The sequence below is a fragment of the Canis aureus genome, chromosome 13 (genome assembly GCF_053574225.1).
Source record: "Canis aureus isolate CA01 chromosome 13, VMU_Caureus_v.1.0, whole genome shotgun sequence".
NCBI lineage: Eukaryota > Metazoa > Chordata > Mammalia > Carnivora > Canidae > Canis > Canis aureus.
In genome coordinates this window covers 41,682,422-41,709,823 of record NC_135623.1, presented here as the reverse complement: position 1 = coordinate 41,709,823, position 27,402 = coordinate 41,682,422, and the positions used below count along the sequence as shown (strand labels likewise).

The window sequence follows — 27,402 nt, the reverse complement described above, 5'->3', positions numbered from 1 at the left end:
CAACCATCCTATTGTCTTGCAATATTTTCTTCCTGGACATAATTTGGCTTTCACCTGGATATTCTTCTTGGGCTTTGTCTTCATTCTTCACAGTAAAAACACTTCCAACTAAATTCCAGGGAGTATTTTTTTAAGCTCAACCCAAAATAGGATTAAAGAAAATGCTGTGTTGTATAATGAATGCTTAAGATTAGATTTTTTTTTTTAAAGGTAAAATAAAGTAAATGATTTCATTAATTTAAGTAGAAAAACTTGTAAATTTTACCTTTATATTAGGCACTCAAGGCAAATGGATCTAGCCAGGTCTTGAAATCTGCACGGGGCCCACAACCTATTTCGAGTTAGGAGCATCAGAGTCTCGAGGCCACAGTGAGGAAGTGAAGGAAGGAAACAGGTGCCATTGTAGGAACAGCATGAATTTTTTATGTCTGCTTATTTTTATCTTCATCTCTTCAGTGTTGAGACCATCTTTATTACCCTAACCTTGGGTCTGGCCTAGATTCTGGCACATAACAGGGACTGTAAGGAGCTGAAAGGCTTAGGGAATTAAATGTTGTTCCTTTTCATAAGGTTGAGAATCCCCTGAATGTTTGATGGCTGAATGTTTGATAAATTGTTAAGAGTTAAAAATACTCTTCCAGTTATCCAAACACAAAATTGTGGGAAGGACTCTGAAATGCTTCCCTTTTCTCCTTTTTTCCTCTGTTGTAGTATCTGCCGATCAGTTTTCCTCTGCCTCTGCTTCCTGCTCTTTCCATTTCCCTTGTTATGTTCTAGACTAGGCCTTTCTAAACTCATGCCAAATTGTGGCAGTACCACCTCCAGGTAGCCTGGCACATTGTCACAATCTCTTTTCAGGGACACCAAAAAGAAAAACACACTCCTCCTGTGTCTCCCCTTTATTCACATGCCACCATCACACTCACAATACTGGCACCAGATGTGTGGTTTTGTCCTAAACCAGGCAGTTATCTTTGACACGAGCTAAGTGTCCTATACGTTGATTCAATTCTGACATTATCTACCTGGCAATAGTATCCAATTCTACAGAGTAAGGGCTCAGTCCCATAAGACTGCCCCTCTGCAAACTTCACATGCCATTCGCAAGTCCCAAGCTGTCACCTGTATTTCTGATCAACCAGCTATAAATCTGGGTTCCTGTGATCCCCTCCTTGGGTTTGATAATTTGCTAGAATGGCTCCTAGAGGTCAGAGTACCACTTATTTTCATTTGCTCATTTATCCCGAAAGGATAGGATGAAAGATACAGGTGAAAATCTAGATGGAAGAGAAGCATAGAGCAAGCTATGTGGAAAGGATCTTGGAGTTTCCATGCCGTCTCCAGGCACCACTCTCCCAGCACCTCCAAGTGCTCAGCGACTAGAAGCTCTAAACCCTGTACTTGGAGACTTTTATGGATGCTTCATCATGTGGTCATGATCCATTATTAACTCTTCTTTAGCCCTCTCTCCCTTTCCTGTAGGATGGAGAATGGAGACTAAAAGTTCCAAGTTTATAATCATGGCTTTATCTTTCTGGGAACCAGCCCTTATCTAGGAGCTCTTCAGGAACCCACCCAGAGTCACCACATTAGAACAAAAGGCATACCTATCACCTAAAAAGTTCCAAGAGATTTAGGAGTTCTGTCAGAATTAGGGTCAAAGGCCAAACATTAGAACAAAAGATGCTCCCTAGTGCCCTTATCACTTAAAAAATTACAAGGGTTTTAGGAGCTCTGTGCTGGGAACTGGGAACAGAGGCATATGTATATATATGCAAACTGACTTATCCTATCGTAATGTAATATACTGGTCATTTGTCCAAACCCATAGAATGTATGACACTGAGAGTAAACTCTAATGTAAACTCTGGGGTTTGAGGGGGTTGTGATGTGTCAGTGTAGGTTCCATCCATTCTAACAAACCTAGCACTCTGGTGGGGGATATTGATAGTGAGTTAGGCTGTGCACATCTAGGGTAGGGGTTTATGGGAAATCTCTATGCCTTCCTGTCAGTTCTGCTATGAACATAAAATTGCTCTAAAAAAATAAAGTCTTAATTTAGGAAGGAAGAAAACCCTTATTATTTACAATATAAAGGCCATAGGTTATAACCCAGAATTTCCCAAACCTTGTTTTCCTTTGTTCCAGCTGTAGTAGTTTTCTTATTCTCTCCTGAAACCTGCCCTCAAGGCCAGCTTGTCTCTTTCATTAATCACTATTTATATGGGCTGACCTTGAGCTGGACACCTGTATAGACTGGCAAACACCAAGGTGGTCTTTGTACTGATGGAGTCTGTAGTCCTCTTGAGCCATGCCCAACCACTCAGCCTTCCACCAAGCTCTTCTTCTCCTCATGTGTTTGAGTATATTTGAGGATTTATTTTTCTTAAAGGCCACTTTTTTTCTTTGAAGGAATCTTTTGTGTGTGTTAAAAAAATACAAGCATTATAAAACAAAGTCTTTTATCTTCTGCCATCCAGAGATGATTATCATAGACTCTTTTAGATTTTTTTGTCTCTGTGTTATAGGCAGTAAAAATTTTTTCAACAAAAAAAAAACCTTTATTTGTGGAAAGTTACTACACTGGTGTTGAAAAAAGTTGAATCAGTGAGGATCATGTCGAGAAAATAAAATGAAAAGCATAATTTAAAAATTCCTCTGAAATATCTTTTCCATTTCTATATTTAGGGGGAAAACAGTCCTTTGAACTTTGATTAAATTTGGATCAGGTAGTTTTCTTTGATCTTGTTCAAAATATTTATGTTGTAAGTGACTAACGACATATTATATTACTTTTCCGGTAATCTTTGCCTTTAGTCTGGGATGGCATTAACTCCCTCTAGGTTTTAGAAATCCAGGATTTCCCATGTCGGTAGAAAATGGGATATTAAAAACATCTGTTACAGTGTTCTGAAGCTATTAATTTGAGTTATGAACAGACTAATAAGCAGATTCAAGAAAAGGTCAGGATCATATTAATGCATGACTTTTAAAAAATCCTTACTGAAAAACAAAACTCTGCTTAACAACTATTTGTTTTATAACCCAGGACTAATTGTCTACATCAGAAGTCATTCTAACACTTTGTCTAGGGCAGAATTTGATGAAAGGTGGGGCTGTCCCGGGCACCGGCCAAGGAATTTCATTCCTAAAGAATCCAAAGACCCTGATGTAAGGCAATTCTATCCATGTGACACGGGAGGGTGATGATATTCAGAATTCCTGTTATTAGCTCAGCTCTCACTCTGTTGCAATTAATTTTTTTAAAAGATTTTATTTATTTATTTATTCATGAGAGACACACAGAGAGGCAGGCACATAGGCAGAGGGAGAAGCAGGCTCCCTTAGGGGAGCCCGATGTGGAACTTGATCCTGGGACTCCAGGATCACGGATCACGCCCTGAGCTGAAGGCAGATGCTCAAACCACTGAGCCACCCAGGCGTCCCTGTTGCATTTTATTTTTATTTATAGTTGTGGACAAGGTATTTTGAGAGATGATGCTTAATAAATTATATCCATGAAATAGTATTGTGGAAATAAACATTTAGTACTATGGAGAGACTTTAAGATATAGGCATATCTGCCTGTTCTATTAAATTATAGCTTTAAAATGTAATCTCAAAAAAAAAATTAAAATGTAATCTCAGTTTCTCTATAGAACAGAAGTTCTTAACCTTTTTTTGTGCCTGGATCCCTATGGCAATCTGATAAAGCCTATGGATCTCTTAGAATAATTTTTTTAAAGTTACAGAGTAAAATACATAAGACTAAGAGGAAACCAATTGACCTGAAATGCAGTTATTGAGATAATTTTAAAGTGTTACATGTTAATACATGTGCTGCTTTAGTAATGCATTAAGTAAGAAGATCTGGTGGCAGATCTATGAATTACTGTGATTTTGATGTAGTGGTGACAATAAACAATATTTTGAGATATCTACAACAGCTGTAATGTGATATAAAAAATGTATGACTTCTCTGGTGATAAAGTCACTGGTATCATTGATGATACTGTGGTTTGTTGCCTACATTCATAATGGAAGGAAATTCTGTATTTCACTTAAAGGGTAGTGAAAATATTATTTGTTTCTTTGTGTGTTTTACCCATCCAAGGCTACAGATCCCCCAGAATCGTACCCATAGACATTACAACAAAGCCATTCTTTTTCCAATTCTTAGTGTATATTTAACTCAGATTCCCTGTAGATAGCCAAATGCCTCTATTGCTGGGACTTGCCTTGCTAAAGCAAGCTGTGTTGCTAAAGAGTTTTCCTCTTATGTATTTGTCAGAGTTATGGGCTTACGTCAGGAGCTGTTCCACTTGAAGAAAACTGAGATTCAGTCATACTTTGAATTCACTTTGGTGCTTATGTTTGCTTTATTTCACTCTTGGCCATTATTTGGGGAGTAAAATAAAATATACTTACTTCCCTAAACCTAAATTTGCTCTTTGTTCATAATCCGAGTGGTAAGGACCAAATATAGATAAGAACTGCTTTAAGTGGGGCTTGAGTGTGCCAACACCGTTTCAATACTTTTGAGATGCTCACTTGATAAACTGGCAGTCTTAACGGCCGGAAAATGTATCCACAACAGAAAGCAGTCTCAACCAATGGATATTTACTTTGTTGGGAGACTTCCTATGGTTTTGACTCCTCTGAGGGCATCCTGGATGTGCCTAGCTAGTCTGTCCCACTAAAAAAGGGATCAAGAGGAGATTCTGCTACACAGTTTTGTGTTAGGATGAGCCCAGAGTTGGGTTTGGTTCATGAGTCCTTTGGACATACTCCCTTAGGACCAGACTTACCAAAGTCTAGGGTAGTCCGCCTCCTATGGTTATGTGCTGTGTAAGGGCTTCAACTGACTGACGTCCAGCTTCAGCTTGCAGTTTGTTCACCATCATGTGTCCTGGTGAGGAGCTGCATCAGCCCAGGAAAGGTAGCCTTTTCTAGTTCACAGAAAGGCATTGCTTACTTTCCTAGCCATGAATCTGTGAGCCTGAGAGCCCAGAAAGGTCACATTTTCTAACTTAGACAAACACCATATGTACAAGAGGCAGTCCAGGACAGCAGAGACCAGAATTGAATTAATATTTGAGAGGCAGGAGAATGAGAGCAGAGGCCTGAGCATTTTTTAATTAATCTGATCCTTAAAGTATCAATTCTCAACGGCTTAGTTGAGATTAGAAGCAAGAAGTAGTAACCCTAAATGGACTATCATTTTAGTCCATCATAAATTCAGGAAACATTTGTTCAATATGTACTGGTCCTTATTCTAGATGCTGGGATATAAGGATTTAATTTAGGCTCCTTCTCCTCATGAAGCCTTCAGTTTAGAACTTATGCTAAAATGGTACTTGACGCCATACAATCATTAATGAAGTTTCTGACAAATTGCCAATGCTCCATCTTCTCATTAAGGTTAACTTGAAATTTTGGGATTTTATCAGTACACATCAAAATGATTTTGTATATAGGAAGAAATAGAGTACATCATTAAAGAATATTCTAGGAGGGAAACAGTACTCATTCTAAAACATCAGCAATTAAAAATACATAATGCCATTGCAAGAATAGGCTTACTGATTGAAAAATAATAATTATTATTCTGTTATTATAATAGAGAAGTAACTTAAAAACACCCTGTTTATAAGAATCTAACGTATGATAGTAGGAAGTGTAAGACAGTAGAAAAAAAGGATTGTTAATTGAATAACCTGTTAAAATTTGAAAAACTAAGATTCATATGTCAGTGAATACACTAAAAATCAAAATTAAACATAAACAGGCAGAACACAGAAGCTTTTTAGGGCAGGGAAAATACTCTGTACAATACTATCATGATGGATGCATGTCATTTTATATTTGTCCAAACCTACAGAATGTCCAACACCAAGAGTGGACCATGGACACTGGGGGATAATGATGTGTCAGTACAGGTTTATAAGTTGTAGTAAATCCTCTGATGGAGGATGTTGATAATAGGAGAGACTATGCATGATTGTGAGCAGGAAGTATATGGAAAATCACTGTTCCTTCTCTACAGTTTTATTGTAAATTTAAAACTGCTCTTTAAAAAAAAAAGCCTTACTTAAACTGAAAACTTAATGTAAAGCAGTAAAGTATAGTAAAAACAGGAAAAAATGAAATGTGTTATTTATTAAAACTCTTAAGGATAGAGAAAGGAGGAGACATGGTTTTCTAAGCCCAGAAAAATAAAGAAGTTCTTTTTTTTTTAAATAAAGAAGTTCATAAATAAATAAAAATTTAAAAATAAATAAATAAATGAATGAATGAATAAAAATAAATAAGTTCTAAAGGAAAATACTGATGCCTTTCTAGTATTCTAAATAATAAAAACATAAAGGCTTAAAATACAGTCAAAATTAAAAGATATAAATCAGAAAAATATGTTAGTAGCAAACATGAAAAAAATTGCTTTCTTGCTAAGAATAAGACTCCCATAGATATATGGACTAAACTTAGGAACAAAGAGTTCACTCAGAAAATGCATAATAGGGATCCCTGGGTGGCGCAGCGGTTTGGCGCCTGCCTTTGGCCCAGGGCGCGATCCTGGAGACCCGGGATCGAATCCCACGTCGGGCTCCCGGTGCATGGAGCCTGCTTCTCCCTCTGCCTATGTCTCTGCTTCTCTCTCTCTCTCTGTGCGACTATCATAAATAAATAAAAAAAAAAAAATTAAAAAAAAAAAAAAAAAAAAAAGAAAATGCATAATAAATACACAGTGGCATATCTAATATCTTCTGAATCATAAATATCAATTAAAACAAGTTTTCAGTTCCTCCTACCACATCAGCAATAAAAACCTACAATACACATAATTGAATCATTTTAGTGAAATTGATATTCTCATGTCATTTTAAATTAGTACATCCCTTTAGGGAAGGTTTCTCATGATATATTTATCAGTACTTAAAAAAACCCTTCATTCTCACTGATCAGGAAATAGTTTGAACTATGGAAAAAGACATATATATCAAGGGATCCTGATCGTTATTTATAATTAAAACGATTACACAGTTATTATTCAAGCCCATTAATTTTCATAAGAGAAACAGTACCCTTTGTCTGAGGGTACTGTTTGTAGTTATGCATGGGCATATCTATATGTGCCCATTCGGTATACAGCAGAATCATGGGCAAATTAGGGTATGTGGCCATCCTATTTATAGCAGCCAAAACAAGGTAACTTTAAAATGACCTAAAAGTCTAATAGAGTACCTAAGTACTGAATAATATATTCCTGTCATGGGATATTATTCTACTACTCTTACGGAAAAAAATATCAAAATGTAACTGAGTTATACAATCCTGTATGTTATTAAAATTTAAATTAAGTAAAAGCAAGCATTTTATAAAAACAGAAGGAAATACTTTTAAATAACAATAGTTATTTTAGAGAGATGGCATAGTTTCAGTTTTGGAGTTTTCTCCATTATTTAATTTACCAAATTTCCTATAATGCATTTTAGAATTTTTTTAAAAAAATATGCTTCATAATACATTAGAATGATAATCATTACAGTTTTTCAATTTGGTCTGCCCTACTTATTTTATGTATGAGGATACTGATGCATAAATGCTACAGATCATGGCTAAGTCACATGCCTCAGCTAGAGGTAGCTGGACAATTGAAAATCTGTCTTCTCATTACCACTGAGGGCTTTTGACCACTTCACCAAGCTGCCTTGAAGATGGCAGCAGTAAATGTGTTTCAACTTAACATTTGACTCTTTTTTGTGGTATTTAACATAATCCGCACTTTGTTTCAGAAGTCAGACTAGTTCTTAGTTGCTTTGGCAAAGCAGCTTATTTTCAGATCCCATAATTCAGGATGTGTAGCTGATTTCATTAGATATGTAAAGAGGAAAGAAGAAATGTGGGTGATACAAAGCAAAACATGTCCTCCAATTCAAAACACTTGACTTTGGAACGTTACTGTCCAGTACTTTCATTTCCTCTGTGCTATGCCACAAACAGGTTTCTCAGCACACAGTCCAGGAATCCGACGGGGTGTCATTGAATTAAAATGTCCAAGAATTCCACAGATGACTCAGTTTTAGGAAGGTTAAGTGTACTTCTGAACAGTTTTCTGCTTTAAGTTGATTATTTTTTGATTAGGCAATCAGGGTGTTAAGGTTACTAGCAGCCTATATATAGATATATATCTATATATTTATATCTATATCTATCTCTATATATAAAATATGGCTTAGACCTCTCACAAGATACCATATTTGTTGTGTCCTTATTCTTTCACTCTGGGCCTCGTATATGAGAACAAAATTAACTTGTATTATCTCTTGAGGTACATGGGGTGTTTGCTTAATTTTGTGCTTCTAATGGTGCTAATGGGGATAATTAACTTTTATTAATCAACGATGCCACCTGGTGGCCAGAAAGTACATTTTATGGTGCCCACGCACACTGCAATCAACTTTTTTTCTTTGGTACAAGTAACCTACGCGACATTTGAAGCATTTTTATTAGCAAAGTTTTTAAAAATGCATAGCTTGGTTTGGCAAAAGCAGGAAAGTCATGGAATACTATCAGTCTAACGTGGCACATTGAAATAACTACTCTACTCTGTTGTCATTGTTTCTAATGAAACTCAGGCAGGATACTCAGTTCTAAATGGTACAAGTAAGAATTCTCTATGACTCACACAAGCATGTCTGTCTGGTCTCTGTTCCTGGGTTTCACCTGGGTTATAACAGTCACTGGGGCAGCTAGTGGTTTCAGTGCTCCTCCCATCTGACTCAGAGGCTGATCGGTCACATTCTTCTCATTCTGCCGTTAAGGCACTGAGTGATTCTTAACTGAGGGTTCATGGTCTTGTCTTCTTTGAAATGGTAAAAGTTCTCAAAATGATGTACTGCAACAAGGTCCCCTGAAAATATAGATGCATGAATAGGATGGATTCACTGGAAAGTTGAATTTCTAAAATTCAATTTTAGAAAATTGGATTTTGAAAGTTGAAATTTAAATTGGCAAGGAAGGTAAACTTAAGGTCATTACTTCTGTGGTTAGAAGCATGATTTTGCAACATCTTAGTGGTGGGTTTTCTACTTAGCCCATTTGTGTATTTCTTTTTTTTTTTTTAATTTTTATTTATTTATTCATGAGAGATACAGAGAGAGGCAAGGACACAGGCAGAGGGAGAAGCAGGCTCCATGCAAGGAGCCCGACGTGGGACTCGAACCCAGGAATCCGGGGTCACGCCCTAAGCCAAAGGCAGGGGTTCAACTGCTGAGCCACTCAGGCATCCCCATTTGTGTATTTCTACTCTTTTTCTGAAAGTTCAGGATGGCAGGCTGAGCTCAGGGGGGAAAAAAATGAAACTCAGAAGCGTATCAGGTTCAGCCCCGTGATTCTGAGGTCAGTATTTCCTAATATGGACATCTTCCAGTGAGCTCTCTTGGTTTAGAGAAATGTGTCCATTTGCTTGTGTATACTTCTCTATTAAAGAACAAAAGTTGAAGATAAAGTAGAAACTTCCATGAATCTTATACTTAGGTAAATCTACTTTCCTTTCCACACTCTTCACCTCACTAGAACCTTTAAGGAACATCACTTTCGATTCATGAGACAGCCTGGATATGGAAAAGATGTAAGAAGGAGAGCAGGTTTTTCTCCTCTCCTCTCCTCACTCTTATAGAAAAGTTAAATATTTGGACTTACCGAACATGGCTTATAAATCGAGTGCATTCTGGGTGGGGTCAGAGTAAGATTAAGTTAATTTTTCATCTCCAGGTGAGGCTAAGTCTAATGTATAATATATGTATTTTGTTAATTTTTGTGGTTTTCTTATCTATTTGACTGGTAGCAAACTCTCCAACTGGTGTGTTCAGATTACTTGAAGAGCTGAATAACTAAGTGATGGTCTCCGGTAAGATCGGACCTATGCTGTGGTGTGTGCAGAAGCTTACTGTTGTCACACACGGCATCTCACCAGAGCTTGTTGCCAGTGCTGGATATTTACAATGAGCATGTCTAGACTCATAGGTTCTTGGGTCACTGTCTCAAAGGTATACAGAGTTTCAGCAGTTGGGTGTGTTGTGTGTATGTCATCTATTGAGTTTAAAAAACTCACACTAACATCCAAGTCTCCCTTTGTGTCTTTGAGCATGACTTCATAAATCCATGGGATGAAATTATACTGTTCCATAACTATTGCTGAGTGGTGATTGATTCTGATAGAAATGCATTCAGTCTCTTCCTATGCCTTTCCTCTTTTTACTTTCTCAACTCCCACTGGCTTAGGATTGGTTTCAGCCTTTATTGCCCTTTACCTAAACATAATTCTGTCTAAAAAAATTATTTATATTTTTATATATGAAGCATTTCTTGTCCCCTGTATGCAAAGGCCCTGGCTAAGTGCTTCAAGGAATAGAAAGATGAATCCAACATGGGTCCTGCCCGCAAGGAGCTTTGAGTCTAATAAGAAAATGATAGAAGGCATAAAGTAACTACTGTGTAATGTATTATTCAAAGGGAGAGAATATTTCTTTCAAATGGAAAGTTTGGCAAGAGAAGAGGAATTTGAGATGAACCTTGAAAAATAGGATTACAATTTTTATATGCAGAGACAGAGAAAAGGATTCAGTAGAAGGGAACATTAGGGACAAAAAGTATAGAGCCAGGGACCACATGAATTGTTTAATGCATTACACAGAATCAGACTTTGGTAAGAACAAAGGGCCTGTGTTAAGTAGTAGCAAGAGAAAAAAAAACAGAAGTCAATAGTGATCCTGTAGTAGGGGGAATTTAAATTCCAGGGAACAGAATTTGTTTTGGGGTGTGTATATGTGGTTTTTGTTTTTTAGGATTTTTCTTTTTTTTTTTCAGAATTTGTTTTGAGAGGTAATGGGAAACCATCCAACATTTCTCAACAGAGTATGAAGTACCTTGAGACCCCATGGCATTCCTTAGTGTTAAAGAGTTATAAAATATAACCTATTGGGGCAGCCTGGGTGGCTCAGTGGTTTAGTGCCTGCCTTCCGCCCAGGGTGTGATCCTGGAGTCCTGGGATCAAGTCCCATGTCAGGCTCCCTGCATGGAGCCTGCTTCTTCCTCTGCCTGTGTCTCTGCCTCTCTCTCTTTCTCTGTGTCTCTCATGAATAAATAAATAAAATCTTTAAAAAAATTAAAAAAATAACCTATTGCCTTAAATTTTTTCTGTATAATAAAAACTACTATATACCACATAGCTTATTTGAAGATCATCTTCATCTAGAACAGAGTTTCTCAATTGCAGATAATTCTTGTGGGTCAGATAATTCTTTGTTGTAGGGTTGTCCTGTGCATTTGTAGGATATTTAGCAGCACCCCTGGCCTGTAGCCACTAGATGCCAGTAGCACCCCCTTTTCCCCAGTTATGACTATCAGAAATGTCTCCAGATGTTTCCAGATGTCTCCTGGTGGGCAAATTTGCCCCATTTGAGAACCACTGCTCTAGACATATTTTTTATATTCCTCTGCTGTTCTCTGCATTGTTAAACTCTTAGAGTGACAAATCCCTTAGGCATTCAGTCTATCAATACTTAGAATTTTGTACTGGACATACATCTGATTTGAAATTAAGGCAATTCATGTGTATTAGACTAAAAGTGCTGAACTGGGCATCAGGAGACCTGGATTCTAGTCCTGGCTCTGCCACAAAGAGATAGTGGCTTTGGTGAGACCCTGTGCTCAGTAACCTGATTCCTCTTGAAAATGACCAGTGTGACTGACCCCTGATGCTCTTTCTAGCTCTGAACCTGGGTCCTGATTTCAGATGCATCTCAGGGCTTTTATTCTCTCACATTTTTAGAAAGTTAGCACACATTGAACTAGCACATATATATTAACCAACCAGTATTGAATAAGAAAGATGAAGTGATTTTTCCTTAGTGTTTTATTTTACTAAATATTATAATCCTTTTCCTTTTCTAGATTACTTGAAAAATCTTCTAGAGGACTCTGGAGATTACAGAGACACTCAAGGTAAATAATTTTTATGGTATTATATATGTTGCAGAAGTTCTTATGTTGTAGCCGGTCACGGGACCCAGCATTATCTGTGAGGAAGGTTCCTTCTATGCTCAGTCACTCTGTGCCAGTGGTAAATTCACCTTCTCTAGATGTCTGTTGCTTTGAAAAGCAGGGATTGAAGCAGTTGATCTGCACGATCATTTCCAGCTTTAAAATCATGAGTCCATGAAGTGATCGAACTATATAGATCAGGGATACAGTCTAAAATAGCATATTCTGGGACTCTTTGATGCTAGACAGTTGCTTTATTATCCTTTTAACCCTCACTCCTGGTAGCACTTAAAGGAAAACTTCCATTACAATGCAAGGGACTCATTGATATTCACAGGTTAATCCACTGTGTGTGTCTGTCTTTCTCACTCTCACACACATATACACACAGGGATTAATTCTCTTCAGGATAGTAGTGTTTCTATTTATCCCCAAAACACTTCTTTCAAATGCTATAGGTATATCCCTGGCTCCAATCTGAAGTACATGTCCACCTCATTAATTTCGTGAGTTTTCATCACAATTCTTGCACATCCTTTACACTTTTAGAGTACAAACTAAACAGGTTTGTAACTCATTTTGTAGAGATTCTTATTCAATCTCTAAATCATGTTACTTCTACTTCTGTAACATCTATTTACAAGTGTTTCATGTTTTTAAAATCATTATTATTATTATTATTATTGTTTTAGAGAGAGAGAGCATAGAGTGGGGGGAGGATCAGAGGGAGAGGGTCAAGCAGACTCTATGCTGAGCGTGGAGCCCAACTCAGGGCTTGATCCCACGACCCCAGGATCATGACCTAAGACAAAACCAAGAGTTAGAAGCTTAACCAACTGAGCCACCCAGGCACTCTATAAAAGCACCTGAAGAGTGTTTTGCTTTTAAAAGTGCTTTTTTTAGAGTGCTTGGGTGGCTTAGTCGATTGAGGCTCCAACTCTTGATTTTGGCTCAGGTCATGATATATGGGTCATGAGATGGAGCATGGGGCTCCCCATTCAGCAGGGAGTCTGCTGGAGTTTCTCCCTCACCCTCTGCCCCTGCACCTCCCCCGTGTGTGTGTGTGTGTGTGTGTGTGTGTGTGTGTGTGTACTTGCACTATCAAATAAATAAATACAATCTTAAATAGAATAAAAGTGTTTTTTTTTTTTTTTTTAAAGGCAGAGTTTAGAGTAGAAGATGTAGTGTGCTTCTTAGGTGAACATGTAATCTAGTTGTAATACCCATCAGATAAAGAACAAAACACATAGCTTTAAAGTCAAGATGCACTGAGCAGTGCAGAATCATTTTGAAGGGGGGGTAGTGTGAAGATTGAAGAGGCAGGGCTTTGCTTAGAAAGAAGTGGGACCGGAAATGCGAAATGAAGGGTGGACAAGATGAAGAGTGGGCATTCCAGATCAGTGTCTGCTTCATTTTAGCCAGATCTTAGTGAATAGGGCCTCAAGACAGCATCTATCCCAGAGTTTCTGCCTTTAAGGAAAGTGAGTTATTAGCCCCATTTTACAGATAGAACAAAAAAAGGACCAGAGATGAAGGAGCTTGTTTAAAGGAAATTATACACTTCAGCAAAGAGATAGGTTTGAATAAGTGGTGAACAATGAAGTGTACTGTATGGCCAGAAGTGTGGCAGTAAAATGGTCAGCAGTTGTAGACAAGAGTGCCCAGGGAGGGGAGAAAATGAGACAAACACACCTCTAGAAGTTAGGCAGAAGAGTGAGAAGAACAAAGTCGCCAGAGAAGTACAAAGTCGCCAGGGATCCTTAGGGGGATGACATGGGGAAAGTAGAATTGCAGGATGGATGGAAGAAGGTAGTGTGGAGACCTGGTCACCAAATAACAGCAGCTTTATCATTTTATCCATTCATTCATTAAATCCTAAAGCTTTTCTCTCCACCCACGGGGAATTCACATGGGCCAGAAAGAAGGGAATGTGTCCAGGATCATCTTTTGAATATCTGGTGTGCCAAGTGTCAGGTGCAGTACATTCTGATCCATGCATGGAGTATTTATAAGGAAGTACTGTAGCTTTTCCTTGATAATGCTGATAATAATACATGTTTAAAGAATGTAGAAACCTCTCAGGTTAATATCAGAAAGGGAAACTAACTCTTGGTGGGTTATAGTATGTAGATCAAAAAAAACAACAATAACAACAAAACAAAACAAAAAAAAACAAACCTCAACCTCTTTCCAGAAATTGATTTTTTTTTTTTTTAATAGTCCTTTCCTTGCTGATTACTGCCACTGCCACACCAGCCTCAGGGGATATACTTCCCTCTAACACTGTATTATTTTTTCTCAATGGGAATGCTACTGTCCTAGAGGATAACCTTCTTTGTATGAACTTCTAATTCATTGCAATTGCAATGATGTTTAGCATTCCTGGTTCCTACCCACTAAAGGCCAGTGAACCTTCCCTGTCATTTCGACAACCAAAAATTGTCTTTACCCATGTCTCTAGAGAAGCATTACTATCTTAAGAACACAAAAGGAGAAAAAGTACAGACTTTTCCCTTTGTATCTAATTATGAAGTCAAGATGATAAGACTGGAGGATTCAGAAACACTTTGCTAAAGGCAAGGGGTTAATAAAAAGAATAAACAGAAACGAAGCTAAATTACTCAGCTCACAAAGTAATGCATGTCATTTTCTAAGGCCTAGTTTGCTTCTGTGTGGCACTTCCTCCCTCTTGGGATCAGACTAACAAGAGGCAGCTGAGTCCTGACCCTCTAGATTGCCACTTCTCATAGTTCTGGTTTCCTATCCTAGGGTACTTCTCTCTCAAAGCAGTTCATAGTGGAATGGTTCTTAACTTCCAGGTGAAATCCTCTCCTTGTCCTTGTAAACTTCAGTATAATCAAAGCTCAGCACAAAGCAACCCTAACACTCATACTGTTGATACCTATTACCTATAATGTCTTCTTTAGAGTCTTTCTTGGGCTCATTTTTTTACATAAGTACTGTTTTTCCTTGCTGTTGCCCCCATCAGACCTCATCATCCATATTTCTACCTCAGTTAACTTTGGGCCCCTCCAGAGGTTGCTGCTACAAATTTGCCATCTTGCCATCAGGAATTGTTTAATGTTGCAGTTCACTGGAATAACTGATGTCCTTTCTGTTCCTGCACATTTTAGATGCCCTTGCTGTCGTTATAGAGGTAGCCAACCATGCCAATGACACTATGAAGCAAGGAGTAAGTATCTCGATTTCAGTGGCTGGCATACTTTTGAACCTGGGGGCCTAGGCCTTCATATGCTATATATTCTCTTTCTGTAGGACAACTTTCAGAAGCTTATGCAGATTCAGTACAGCTTAAATGGACACCATGAAATAGTGCAGCCTGGACGGGTAAGTGTTTTAGGCTGCCTTTGGCAAATTTAGTACAATGCATTTAGACAACTTTTATAGCTATTTTGCATTTCAGTTCTGAAAACAAGTTATTTGTTGTTTTTACTCTTCACTGACTCAATCTGGATCAACTCAGTTCATTCTATCCACTCAAAACATTCGTGATTTAAGTCACTGTGACAAGAAGTCCAATTTAATTAGGAGAATGGCAGGGGACCCCACAGAGTATCTGATTAAATAGAATCATTTTATTGTGTAATACTAACTGACCTCACACAGCTTTAAGGAGAATTTCATTTAAAATCTTTAAAGTAAGAGGGGATGATGAGGAGAGGGAAAAAATTGGTATTTTGATGCTCTTCATAGAGCACAAAAGTGGCCTAGAGAATGAATTCAGGAAAATTACAAAATGTAATTCTCAGGATGTTGGCTATGCCCCATGATTAAGTACATGCTCAGTCAATTACATTTCAGATCACATAGTACCCCTGGGACCAATACTGGATTTATGAAACTCTGCTGGCTTGTCCAACTCCTTAAAGGGTTTAAAAAGAAACCATGACTAAAAAGTCACTTGGAAATTATGTCCACCCAGCCCCGTCTCCAAAAAAATTCTGGGGAAAGAAAGCTGAAAAACAAATTATATGCATATTATAGTCGTGTTATGGTGGGACTAAATGGGCATTTGTTTGGATGAATCAGGTTTTTCTTAAAGAAGGAACTCTGATGAAGCTGTCACGGAAAGTCATGCAGCCCCGAGTGTTTTTCCTGGTAAGTGGCCATGTGTGTTTCTTATGAGCCGGAGGAGGGGATAATTGCCTAATGGATGGAGACATTTGTATATGACAGATAAGCTTAACACATTCAGAGAGTTTTAGTGGGATCTTTGACTGGCTGACTTGGTTACTTGCATTTCAGTTATAGGAAGCAAAGTCTTTTATGATGCATCACCAGAAAATTATTTCCTTTTTGAATTCAGTTTATGTCATTTCTGACTTAGAAAAAATGATTCAATCAATTATTTAGTCAGGTTATAATGCTTCAGTGGGATTTAGAATTCAGAAAACATATATATTACAGAACTTGGAAAGAAAGCACATTTTCTAGAAATTGCCTTTTTAAAGTAATTCTAATAAGGCACTCTGGATGGTCATAGTTTATATAAGTGGACAAAAGTGTTTTTGTTCAGAGAACTTTTAATGAAAAAGTAGCATTTATCCTCTATTTCAATGTCTTATCAATGTAGGTTGATACTTGTTGGTTGATATTTGTAGATTGATATTTGTTGCTTTAGTTTATCCTATGAAATATTTCTACTTTCAGTTTAACGATGCCCTGTTGTATACAACACCGGTGCAGTCCGGGATGTATAAACTGAACAACATGCTCTCATTGGCTGGAATGAAGGTCTGTACATCTGTTAGAAGATATTTCTTAACTCAAATAAATTTAAAGAAGCCCTAAGATAATCATCTTTCTCATATCCTTGACTTTCCTCTCTCCTTGTGTTACTGTTTATGTGTTCATTTATTCATTCACTAGTCATTTGCTCTCTCATACATTCATTTATTCATGAGGTATTTATTGAGAACTATAAACAAAACATGGCAGTAGATTTGGTGAAAAATACAAGATGAATTGAATTATGATTGTTTTTTGACTGTCCCCCAAGACCCCACCTCCCCAGGAGCTTATTAACTGGTTGGGAAGATAGTACACTACACATAAATACCAGTAGATAGACAGTAGTAGATATCACTGAAGGTACAATTCAAACTGTAAAGGTACAATTAAATTCGGGGGGAGTTCTGGGGCACCTGGGTGGCTTAGTCAGTTAAGTGTCCAACTCTTGGCTTGGACTCAAGTCACAATATCAGGATTGTGAGATCAAACCCCATGTTGGGCTCTGCACTCAGTGCAAAATCTGCTTGAGATTCTCTCTCCCTGTCTCTCTCTGCCCCTCCCCCTCAAATAAATAAATAAAATCTTTTTTTAAAAAAGGAAAGGTTTGGGGGAGTTCAGAAAATAACATGCAGCTTTCAGTGGGATCTGGTGGAGAAATTGGTAGCAGCTAGGAAACTGGGAGAAGCGAGGAAGTCTTTGGAGAAAAAGCCACAAGCCTTAAAGAATAGGTCACCATTTGGCCATGCTGATAGGTGGGGGAGGCATTCCAGGTAGAGGCAGTAGTGTGAGCAAAGTAGTAGTGGGAAAGTTGAGCCTATGTGTATGTAGGTATTTAACTCTGGCACACAGAGTCAATGAGGGAGAGTCGTGGTAGATAAAGGTGAATGTGAGGGTTGGTGGATGATAGCAGTTAGGGTATTGGGCAGGTTTAGATGAGATTTGCAATAGGATGAATTTGCTCAAATTGTTTTGCTTTCTTTAAGGTCAGAAAACCTACCCAAGAAGCATATCAGAATGAACTAAAGATTGAAAGTGTAGAACGTTCCTTTATCCTCTCAGCCAGGTAAAATTTAAAAATATGTATATGTGAACATTTACCAGTATTACAGCATTTTTTACATTTAGATTTACTGGACTTACATTTTTTTTCCTTTTCGGTCTTAAAACCATGCAGTTTACTCTTGGTTTGCTGTGTAAGTAAAATGTCTGATTGCTGATTCAGTAATGTGTTTGAAGCACGAAGATAAAAATGTTCCTGTGAAAAGAATAATGATGCTGAAAAGTGCCTTGCTCATCTTTGTGTGTGTGTGTGTGTGTGTCTGTGTGAATTCTTCAAACCTTTTACAATGGCAACTAATGTTCTTAAGACACCTAGTACTTTATAATTCACTAGGAAACTTGCATAACCTGGAGAGGTCATAACAAATCTACGAAGTAGATGTCATCTCATTAGAAATGAGGAAGACTAAGAGAAAAAGTGAATTGCTCTCTTAATGATACATAGCTGGCAAAATCAGGATACAAATAGAGATTTTTTTTTACTTCTCAATCTGTTGTTATTTATGATACCACATTGCCTCAAAGTGGAACCTGCAGTGACTTATGTAAACCAAAATATATTACCATTACTTAGATCAAGTACCAAGGAAACCAGAAGCTGTATGTCTCATCCGTGTACATTACTGAGTTACTGGCCACGTGGCAGAAGGGGATGTTTGGCAGGATTTGGCTGGTGTAGATAGAGACACCAACAGCCATAGCATGCTCCACTGCTGGATCTGGATAGCAAGTCTGGCCAGCTCTCAGACCTAACCTCTAATAAAAATAGTTGCAAACACTTAACGTAGCATTTACTTTGTGCCAGGCACTCTTCCTAAGCACTTTCTGTATTTTCCTTCATTAAATCTTCACAAGCACCTTGTAAGTTACTAATTTTATACCCATTTTTTGGTGAAAAAAGCCACCCAGCTATAAGTATCAGGGCCAGGATTTGAACCCAGGCAGCCTGCTTCCAGCTATGTCTATACCAGTAAAATCTACTAGAATTCTCACTAGCAGCTAGTGTCCTAACTGGAGCCATGTTTTACCTGGCATCGTGCACGATGTTGAACTTGTCATTTATTTTCTCTTTTAATTTCCACAATATCTAGTAGAGTAGGTGTTGTTTTGACCTTCCAGATAAGAAAAATGCAGATTCGTAATACTATAAGATTATACAACTAGTAAGCAGTGGAGCTGAAATTTTAACCTGGTGTATCTGGCACTGGAAGTCATGCTTTCAACCATTATAATAGTGTCTATGTCCATGGATGTCAAGGACTCAAACCAAGGACTCAGTCTGACTTCCCATAATGGGAACAAGAGCAGCCCCTTGGGTCATTGTCACTTTTCTGAAATGGAATGGCCACTGCTGCCTGACACCAGATTTCGGGATAAGAGAAGACAAATAGGGTTTGTTCAAGGTTTGTCAAATGTTTCCCAACCTCTAGCCAAAGCAAGCAGTTCCTGGGAGGTACCTGATACATCCTACAGGTTAATATTTGGAGAAAGATGGTAAACTCTTGATTACCTGGAACTGAGACTTTTTTTTTTTAATTTGAATAAAAGTGCAAGGAACATCAAGCCTTTATGCAGCAGGCTCCTGACAAATACTTAAGGATGGTTCTCAAAATCAAGAAAGTGATTTTCAAATATCCAGAAAGTACCTACAGTAAAGTCAAGTTTTCAGTTGCACGTAAATATCCTAACTAAAAATATGCTTTGGCAAAAACAAAATTCCATTTTATTAAAAATTAAATAATTCAGGGGCGCCTGGGTGAATCAGTCAGTTAAGCATCTGCCTGTGACTCAGGTCATGATCCCAGGGTCCTGGGATCGAGCCCCATATTAGTCTGGTTCCCTCTGTTCAGTGGAGATTCTGCTTCTTCCTCTCCCTCTGCCTCCCACCCCCTTGGTTGTGCTCTCTACCTCAAATAAATAAAATCTTTTAAAACAATTCAGGAAATGATGATAAATCCTTCTTTGGTTGCCATTCAGGTAAATATGTGGATGTCCATATAGGCCTCTTAGACCTTAGTAAGGTTACTGGAATTTTAAGTGTGATGGGAAACCCTCTGATGGTCTTAATAAGCCTAAGAATTTGTGTGGTATAATGTATATTTTTAAATGAGGACACTGGCTTTTTTTATAGATGATAGACCATCTAGAGACTAGAATAGAAATTGGAAGTCCAGGTAGGAGCTAGATGATGCACTTTTGAACTAGAATGGTAAGAAATGATCAGAACCAGGTAGAGTTAATAGGATTATTGATGGATTAAATGTGGGTTATGCAGGAAAAACTATAACTGGAAAGTTCTTGATAAAGGGAAAGCAAATTTCAAAGGGAGGATTAAGGTGGTCTGGGAAGATGGGAGTAGACACATACTGAATGCCGCCATTATACCATGCTCTTTTTCTGAGCCCCCCACCCAGCCGCAGTGAGTGGGTACAGTATAACATGTAGGAAGGAGATGAGAAGGCCTCCTGTGATCTGGTTCCTATGGACCTCACCAGCCTGATTTCTCTCCATTCTCCCTGCCCCCACCATGTTCTAAACAACATTGCATGTTTCACCAGCATGGATCTGCATACTCTCCATGCGTGCCAGCCTACCTCACATCCTCCTGCCTTTTGCACAGGCAGCTGCCTGGAATTGGTTCCTTTGGTCAGTAAGTAATATGGATTCTCTACCTTGGGCCAGGCATCATGAGACAGTGGAGAATTAAAAGGACCCTTCCTTCTCTGACCTTTCAGTCTATTAGGGAAGACAATGCTTAGCAAAATGTCAACAAAATCAATTATTGTGATTAAGGAAAACTACCAGGTGCAAAACAAGGAACCTTGAACTAACTTTGGTGGAGAAAGGGCAGTCAGGGATAGCTTCCCGAAAGACCTGCTGTGTCAGTTGAGTTATGAAGGATAAATAGGAGTTGGATAGCAAGGCAAGAAGGAAAGGAAGAGGCTGCTGCTCATTAGGAATAATGTATACGAAGGCCCTGAGGTGGAAAGGGCATTGTGGATTCAAAGAACTGAAAGACCAGAATGGCATGAACAGATAATGAGAAGGGGAGTGACCCTTCTCAAGCCTGGAGGGACAGGGTGCAGAACTTGTGGATTTGGGTCTTGAGCCAAAAATCCATAGGAAACCACTGAAAGGTTTGCACAAGGGAATGTGATCATATTGACCTTTTTAAAAGTTGGTTGCTGGGGTGCCTGGGTGGCTCAGTTGGCTAACTCTTTGCCTTTGGCTCAAGAGATGATTTCAGGGTCCTGGGATCAAGCTCTTCACTGGGCTCCCTGCTCAGTGGGGAGTCTGCTTCTCCCTCTCTCCACTCATGCGTGCTCTCTCTCTCCCTTTCCCTCTCTCTTAAATAAATAAATAAATTAATTAATTAATTAATTAATTAATAAGATATTGAAAAAGTTGGCTGCTAAGTAGAAAGTGGTGTAGAAGGGGAAGTAAAGGAGATGATTAATTGGACATGGGGTTGAGAGACAGAGGGGGAGAAGAGCTAGTTTCGGGCTTGTACACTGTGCCAGGTAGTAATGCCATTACTATCCCTGGGATAGGGAACACTGGGGGAGAAACAGCTTTGGGAGAAGAATCAGGAACTTAGTTTCAGATATGCATATTGAATATGACATGCCTATCAGTCATGGAGTCATCAGGGTACCTGGAGGGCTCAGTTGGTTGAGCTTCCAGCTCTTGATTTTAGCTCAGGTCTTGATCTCAGGCTTGTGAGTTGCAAGCCCCACTGGGCTCCACACTGTGCGTGAAGCCTACTTAAAAACAAAAACAGAAACGGCCATCAGTGAGGCAGTGCCTATTAGGATTGAGGGGTCAGAAGGGAGCCCAGACTTGACATATATTTGAGAGTCATCAGCTTAGAGAAGATAACCAAAGCTAGGAGGCCAAATGTAGGTGTATAGAGACACTAGTCCTCACCTTTGCTGAGCTTTCCCCACTACCTAAATAAGGTAATTTACTGCTTCTTTGTTCCTGGTCTAATATCTTTATTATATCATACAGTAATTACTTGTTTTTGTGTCTCACCTCATTAGATGTGAGCCTTTACAAAGTCATGTGTTTTGTATGCGCAGTTCATGGCTTAGTACCATGGCCCTCGGTAGGCTTCTGCTGGCGATGAATTGAAATGAAGTGAGGGCAGCCCCTGTGGCACAGCGGTTTAGTGCCGCCTGCAGCCTGGGGTGTGATCCTAGCGACCCGGGATCGAGTCCCATGTCGGGCTCCCTGCATGGAGCCTGCTTCTCCCTCTGCTTGTGTCTCTGCCTCTCTCTCTCTCTCTCTCTGTGTCTCTATGAATAAATAAATAAGTCTTTAAAAAAAAATGAAATGCAGTGATATGGCCGTTAGACCTTAGAATAGCATTCCACAGTTAGTCAAGGAGAAAATAGTGTGGTAAGATATAACATACCAAAAACCCCTTGGTAGGTTTTTGGTAGGTTTTTCCCTTTGGAAATTCATCCCAATCAATGGGAGAATGGTGCTTATTTAATACAAATTTTGCTTTGTGGGTAATGTGCACATTCCATAAAGAAAAAAATACTTGGTTTAACTGCATTTTAACTGAGGAAGGTGCTGAGTCTTCTGCTAACCATGTTACAAAAGACAACCTAGAATGTCTCCACTCGAAACTGCAGGCAAATGTGTGTGGTCTGTGAGAAATGTGTTATCAAGAGCTGGTAAACATTGTTTTGGCAGATCCCCACACAAGAGAGCCAGGAATGATTAAATGAAAGAACAGCATATGTGACATGATTTGCACAGTCAAATCACATTCCACATGCTCCCAGGGCTCCAGAAAAATCAGACGGCAGTTCTCAAATTAACCATCTGCCTCTCTGCTTTCTTTTACTTCTTCTACTGAAAAAGTAGAGGAAGGGGAGAGAGTGAGAGAGAGGGACAGTATTATTTTATGAATGTTTACTTGGAAGCTTGAGCATATGTTCTCATAGCATAGTTCAGAGAACAGAGATGAATGACACGGTGGTGAAGGGTTCAGTCTATAGCTACACGTGGGTCTAATGCCAAGTTAAGTCATGTAGCCTGTTGTCTGAAGCAAACTGTCTCACATTTCAAATCCTCAGATTGCTTATCTGTAAATGGTGCTGGTTGGTGATAATGATAGTATTGGGGAAAGGAGGTGTAAGATCCAATATATATTCCATGAGGTAGCTCTGAGGGATGAGATGTGATGACATTTGCAAAGCATTTAGCACAGTTGGCTGACATGTAGTAACTGTTAAATAAATGGCAGCTAGTTGGGACAGAAATGGTAGAGTAATAGAGGTAATTGAGGCAGGTTTTGTTTGGCTTAGAGAAATAAGAGCTATTCTATTTTATTTTTTTTAAAGATTTTATTTATTCATAGAGACAGAGAGAGAGAGAGGCAGAGACACAGGCAGAGGGAGGAGCAGGCACCATACAGAGAGCCTGATATGGGACTCCATCCAGGGTCTCCAGGATCACGCCCTGGGCTACAGGCGGTGCTAAACCGCTGCGCCACCCGGGCTGCCCTATTCTATTTTATTTTATTCTTGGTATATAATGAAAATTTGAGGAATATACTAGTTTTAAAATTTTTATTGGTAAAGTGGATTTCAACTTTTTAATATCCATATGAGTGCATATTCTAAATGGCACTTAAAGCCATTCAGTAGGAAGGTACATTTCTACTATAATTTTTGTGGGGAAGGCAAGTGGTTTTTTAATTATAAAAACATTATTTAAAGTTCAAATATTCTTAAAATTAGAGTGAATAATACAATGAAGCTGCATATTCAGTCACCCAGACTCAAAATTTACCAAGATTTGGGATGCCTGGGTGGCTCAGTGGTTGAGCATCTGTCTTTGGCTCAGGGTGTGATCCCAGGGCTCCAGGATCGAGTCCCACGTTGGGCTCCCTGTGAGGAGCCTGCTTCTCCCTCTGCCTATGTCTCTGCCTCTCTCTCTGTCTCTCATGAATAAATAAATAAAATCTTTAAAAAACAAACAAACAAACTTGATTCCTTGGAATATTTTTAAATTCTAGGATTATGTCTCAGGAAACTCCTTGTTTATGTAAATAGCCATAATCATTAATTATATGACTAGCTCTTAAGCCAAGCAAAAAAACTCCAAATTTAAGAGACTTCAATAGTATAAAGCAGTACTTTGGGGAAGAAAAAAAGCATTGTATTTGCTAAAATGCCATGTGTTCTTTAATGCCCACTCTGATTATTTGTGCGCACAAACCTCAGACCTGCTGCCTGGGACTAGCATTGTTGGGGAGGGTGGTGGAATCTGTTGCCATGGCAGGAAGAAAAGAAGTAGGAAAAAGGCAAAGAATAAAAGCTGACATCTGGTTGATGGAACCTTCTTTTGCCCCCAACAGTTCTGCCACTGAAAGGGATGAATGGCTAGAAGCGATTTCCAGGTCAATAGAAGAGTATGCCAAAAAAAGAATCACATTCTGTCCTAGTAGGAGTCTTGATGAGGTATTGTCTTTTCCTTCTTATTCTTTTTCAGTTCGTTTCAATCAGTTTTTACGCTAAAGAAACTTTTCCCAGAGGTTTAGAAAAGCAACATGTGTTTCACAGAAAGATACACGTGTGGGTATAATTTCAGAGCTAAATATCCTATAAATGTCTAATTGCAAGTCTGTGATAACATATAGCACATTCATATTTTTTCTGGTCGTAAAACTTCATTGTAAAAAATTGGGGAAATACAATATAAGGAAGAAACTAACCAGCCATCATGGTACTACCGCAGGCATTTTTTTAAGTTAATTTTGCAACAAAGGATTATTAGGATACAGCTAATCTTAATATCCTGAGAAAATGACAACTACAGTAGCCCATCCATTCCACATCTTTAATGACACCATCAGCATTGTGGGCCGCCATTGCCCCCCCAAAAAAGGGGGGGCTCAGTTCTGTAGCATTCTATGTGCGTGGAGGTAATGAAAACTCGTTCTTCCACAGGCTGACTCAGAAAATAAAGAGGAAGTTAGTCCTCTTGGATCAAAGGCTCCCATCTGGATCCCTGATACCCGAGCCACAATGTGTATGATCTGCACCAGTGAATTCACTCTGACGTGGAGACGACACCACTGCCGGGCCTGCGGGAAGGTTGGAGATGTTGACCTCCATCTCCATTATGGTTTTTAATAGCTCCAAGCTGTACATAGTGAGGAAGCATATTTCCTCCTGTAAACCATGGCAGGGGAGAAAAAGATACTGAATCATGGATGGTATTTTCTCTAAATATTTAGGCAGAGGGTAATCTTATTAGGGAACTCACCCTCACCTACCAAAGTTATTATAGAATGTCAATAATAGAGAATTTTCATTAAAAAAAAAAAGTTCAGGGATCCCTGGGTGGCGCAGCGGTTTAGCGCCTGCCTTTGGCCCAGGGCGCGATCCTGGAGACCTGGGATCAAATCTCACGTTGGGCTCCCAGTGCATGGAGCCTGCTTCTCCCTCTGCCTGTGTCTCTGCCTCTCTCTCACTGTGTGCCTATCATAAATAAATTAAAAAAAAAACAAAAAGTTCAAAATTAACTAGACTCCCACATTTACTGTTAATTATTGAAACTACATTTATCTAGATACTAAGTATTTTACAGAGGAATTTTCAGTGTTAAAGTTATCACCAGTGACGTATCTAAGCCTTCATGACCTCGTTAGTCAAAGGAGTAGAGTAACAATGAGAGTTACCACAAAGATTAAACGGAGTCTGTTTAAAGAGCATTTAGTAGAGGGCCAGACAATTGGTAGAAGCTCACCAGACATGGTTACAGTAAAGATGATGATGATAAATACAGCTAACAGAGGACTTTATGCACACCACACATGGTTCTAAACATTTCCCACATATTAATGCTATTAGCATTTTATTTTATGGAGTTAGCACTCACTCAGTCATAGTTTGTGGCCTCTTTATCTTGCAGTGTGGTGTTGTGTGTGAATTCACTGCAGGCCTGAACTCCACAGAGGTGTTATTTCAAGTCACTAAGAAAAGGTTTTAAAAGCACTCTAGGTAGACAGCATTATCTATTGTAGCATATTAGATGGTTTGATACTGAGGTTATTCTAAATGAAATAATTCCATTGTGTTTTCAGATTGTATGCCAAGCTTGTTCATCAAATAAGTATGGTTTAGATTACCTGAAAAATCAACCAGCAAGAGTATGTGAACATTGTTTCCAAGAACTGCAGAAACTAGGTAATACATAAGTAAAGTTTAACAAATTCCTTTATTTCCAGGTGCTTTCAAACAACCTTCTGAAAGAATCATCTTAGGTATATTAGCAATATGATTGGTGATGCTCATCTCAAAATATTCAGAATTTTGCTTTCATAATTTAGTTGTTTTCTTAACTCCTAGAGTACCAATTGTAGAAATGTAATTACAGGATGAAATGCTTTTAAAACAGTTACAGGGGAACTTTAGCTTTCAACTAATTTTGAAATTTCCAGTTTCATAACTGCATGCTCTTAACGACTCATTTTTACCTATCTGTAAAGTAATTCTCTGTGGAAATATACTGGGTGGACCTTTGTTAGCCTATTTCTAATCACTTGGACTGATTTGGTGAGATTTTATGGTATATATAAATGTTGAGCTTTTCACTAAATACAAAAATGATAAATCATATCTTCCTACTCATTATTGCAGATATGCATCCCCACAGTTAAGATGAATGCAGCTAGCAGGATTGCTTGGGTCTGTATTTTAGAAAGAGAATTTTAGTTAAATTCCTAAAACCTATAGGATCTAAATTTCAAAAAAGTTGTCATTCATTTCCATGAAGGATAGCTTTCCATCAGCAAATGAGAATGTCTCAATGAATAAAGCTAGATGGCATGCCACTTCAGAATCCATATTTACAGCATAATAGTTAGTAACCATGTGTTTACATTTTCCAAAAAGACACATTTATCTAATCCTTCACTGGCCTTTTTGTTCCTTCCTTTGTTCTCTGGGTGTATAATATAGGCTGCAAACATTCAACATTCAGTTTTTAAAATCTTCTTCCCTAATCACCCACACACATTTTAGTCAGTAAATCTTGATTAATTTATCTTTGAAGACCTGTCTTTCTCTTGATTTCTTCATCTCAGCCCTTTCTTTCATCTGGACTACTGTAATAGTTTCCCAATAGGTTTTCTGCTGCACATCCTTCCTCCTTCCTACTGCCAGATTTTTTTTTTTTCTAAATTCAATCTGTTCATGTCACTTCCCAGCCTAAAAGATCTTTGATTTCCCACGGTTTTAACAACAGTCCACATTCCTTAGAACTAGCCTTTTTTCCCCCTCAGCCTTATTATTCTCCAAATAGATGATCTAATTTCATACCTCTCTGCTTTTGCTTATTCTGACCTCTCTTCATGGAGTCTTCTTCGTACTCCTTTTAGCTTGCCAAACTCCTATTATACCTTAATGGCCAACTCAAATATATTACTCCCTCCCCACCTTTCCCTGAACCTCTGCCTCAAAATTAATGGCTTCCTTATCTTGTCTTATAGCCCCTTTTCTAGCACTTCATTCATTATAATAT

The 27,402-nt window shown here is 38.5% G+C and overlaps 1 protein-coding gene across 2 annotated transcripts in view; it reads left to right on the top strand.

Moving 5' to 3' along the window:
• Positions 1–27,402, top strand: part of FGD6 (FYVE, RhoGEF and PH domain containing 6) — a 111,498-nt gene that overhangs the window by 71,030 nt on the left and 13,066 nt on the right. For both annotated transcript variants that reach the window (XM_077845852.1, XM_077845853.1), the window contains exons 9-17: positions 11,956–12,006; positions 15,180–15,238; positions 15,322–15,393; positions 16,096–16,164; positions 16,717–16,800; positions 17,781–17,860; positions 24,233–24,335; positions 24,825–24,971; positions 25,964–26,066. In XM_077845852.1, the coding sequence (XP_077701978.1) occupies positions 11,956–12,006; positions 15,180–15,238; positions 15,322–15,393; positions 16,096–16,164; positions 16,717–16,800; positions 17,781–17,860; positions 24,233–24,335; positions 24,825–24,971; positions 25,964–26,066 (768 nt within the window). The remainder of the gene's footprint in view (positions 1–11,955; positions 12,007–15,179; positions 15,239–15,321; positions 15,394–16,095; positions 16,165–16,716; positions 16,801–17,780; positions 17,861–24,232; positions 24,336–24,824; positions 24,972–25,963; positions 26,067–27,402) is intronic.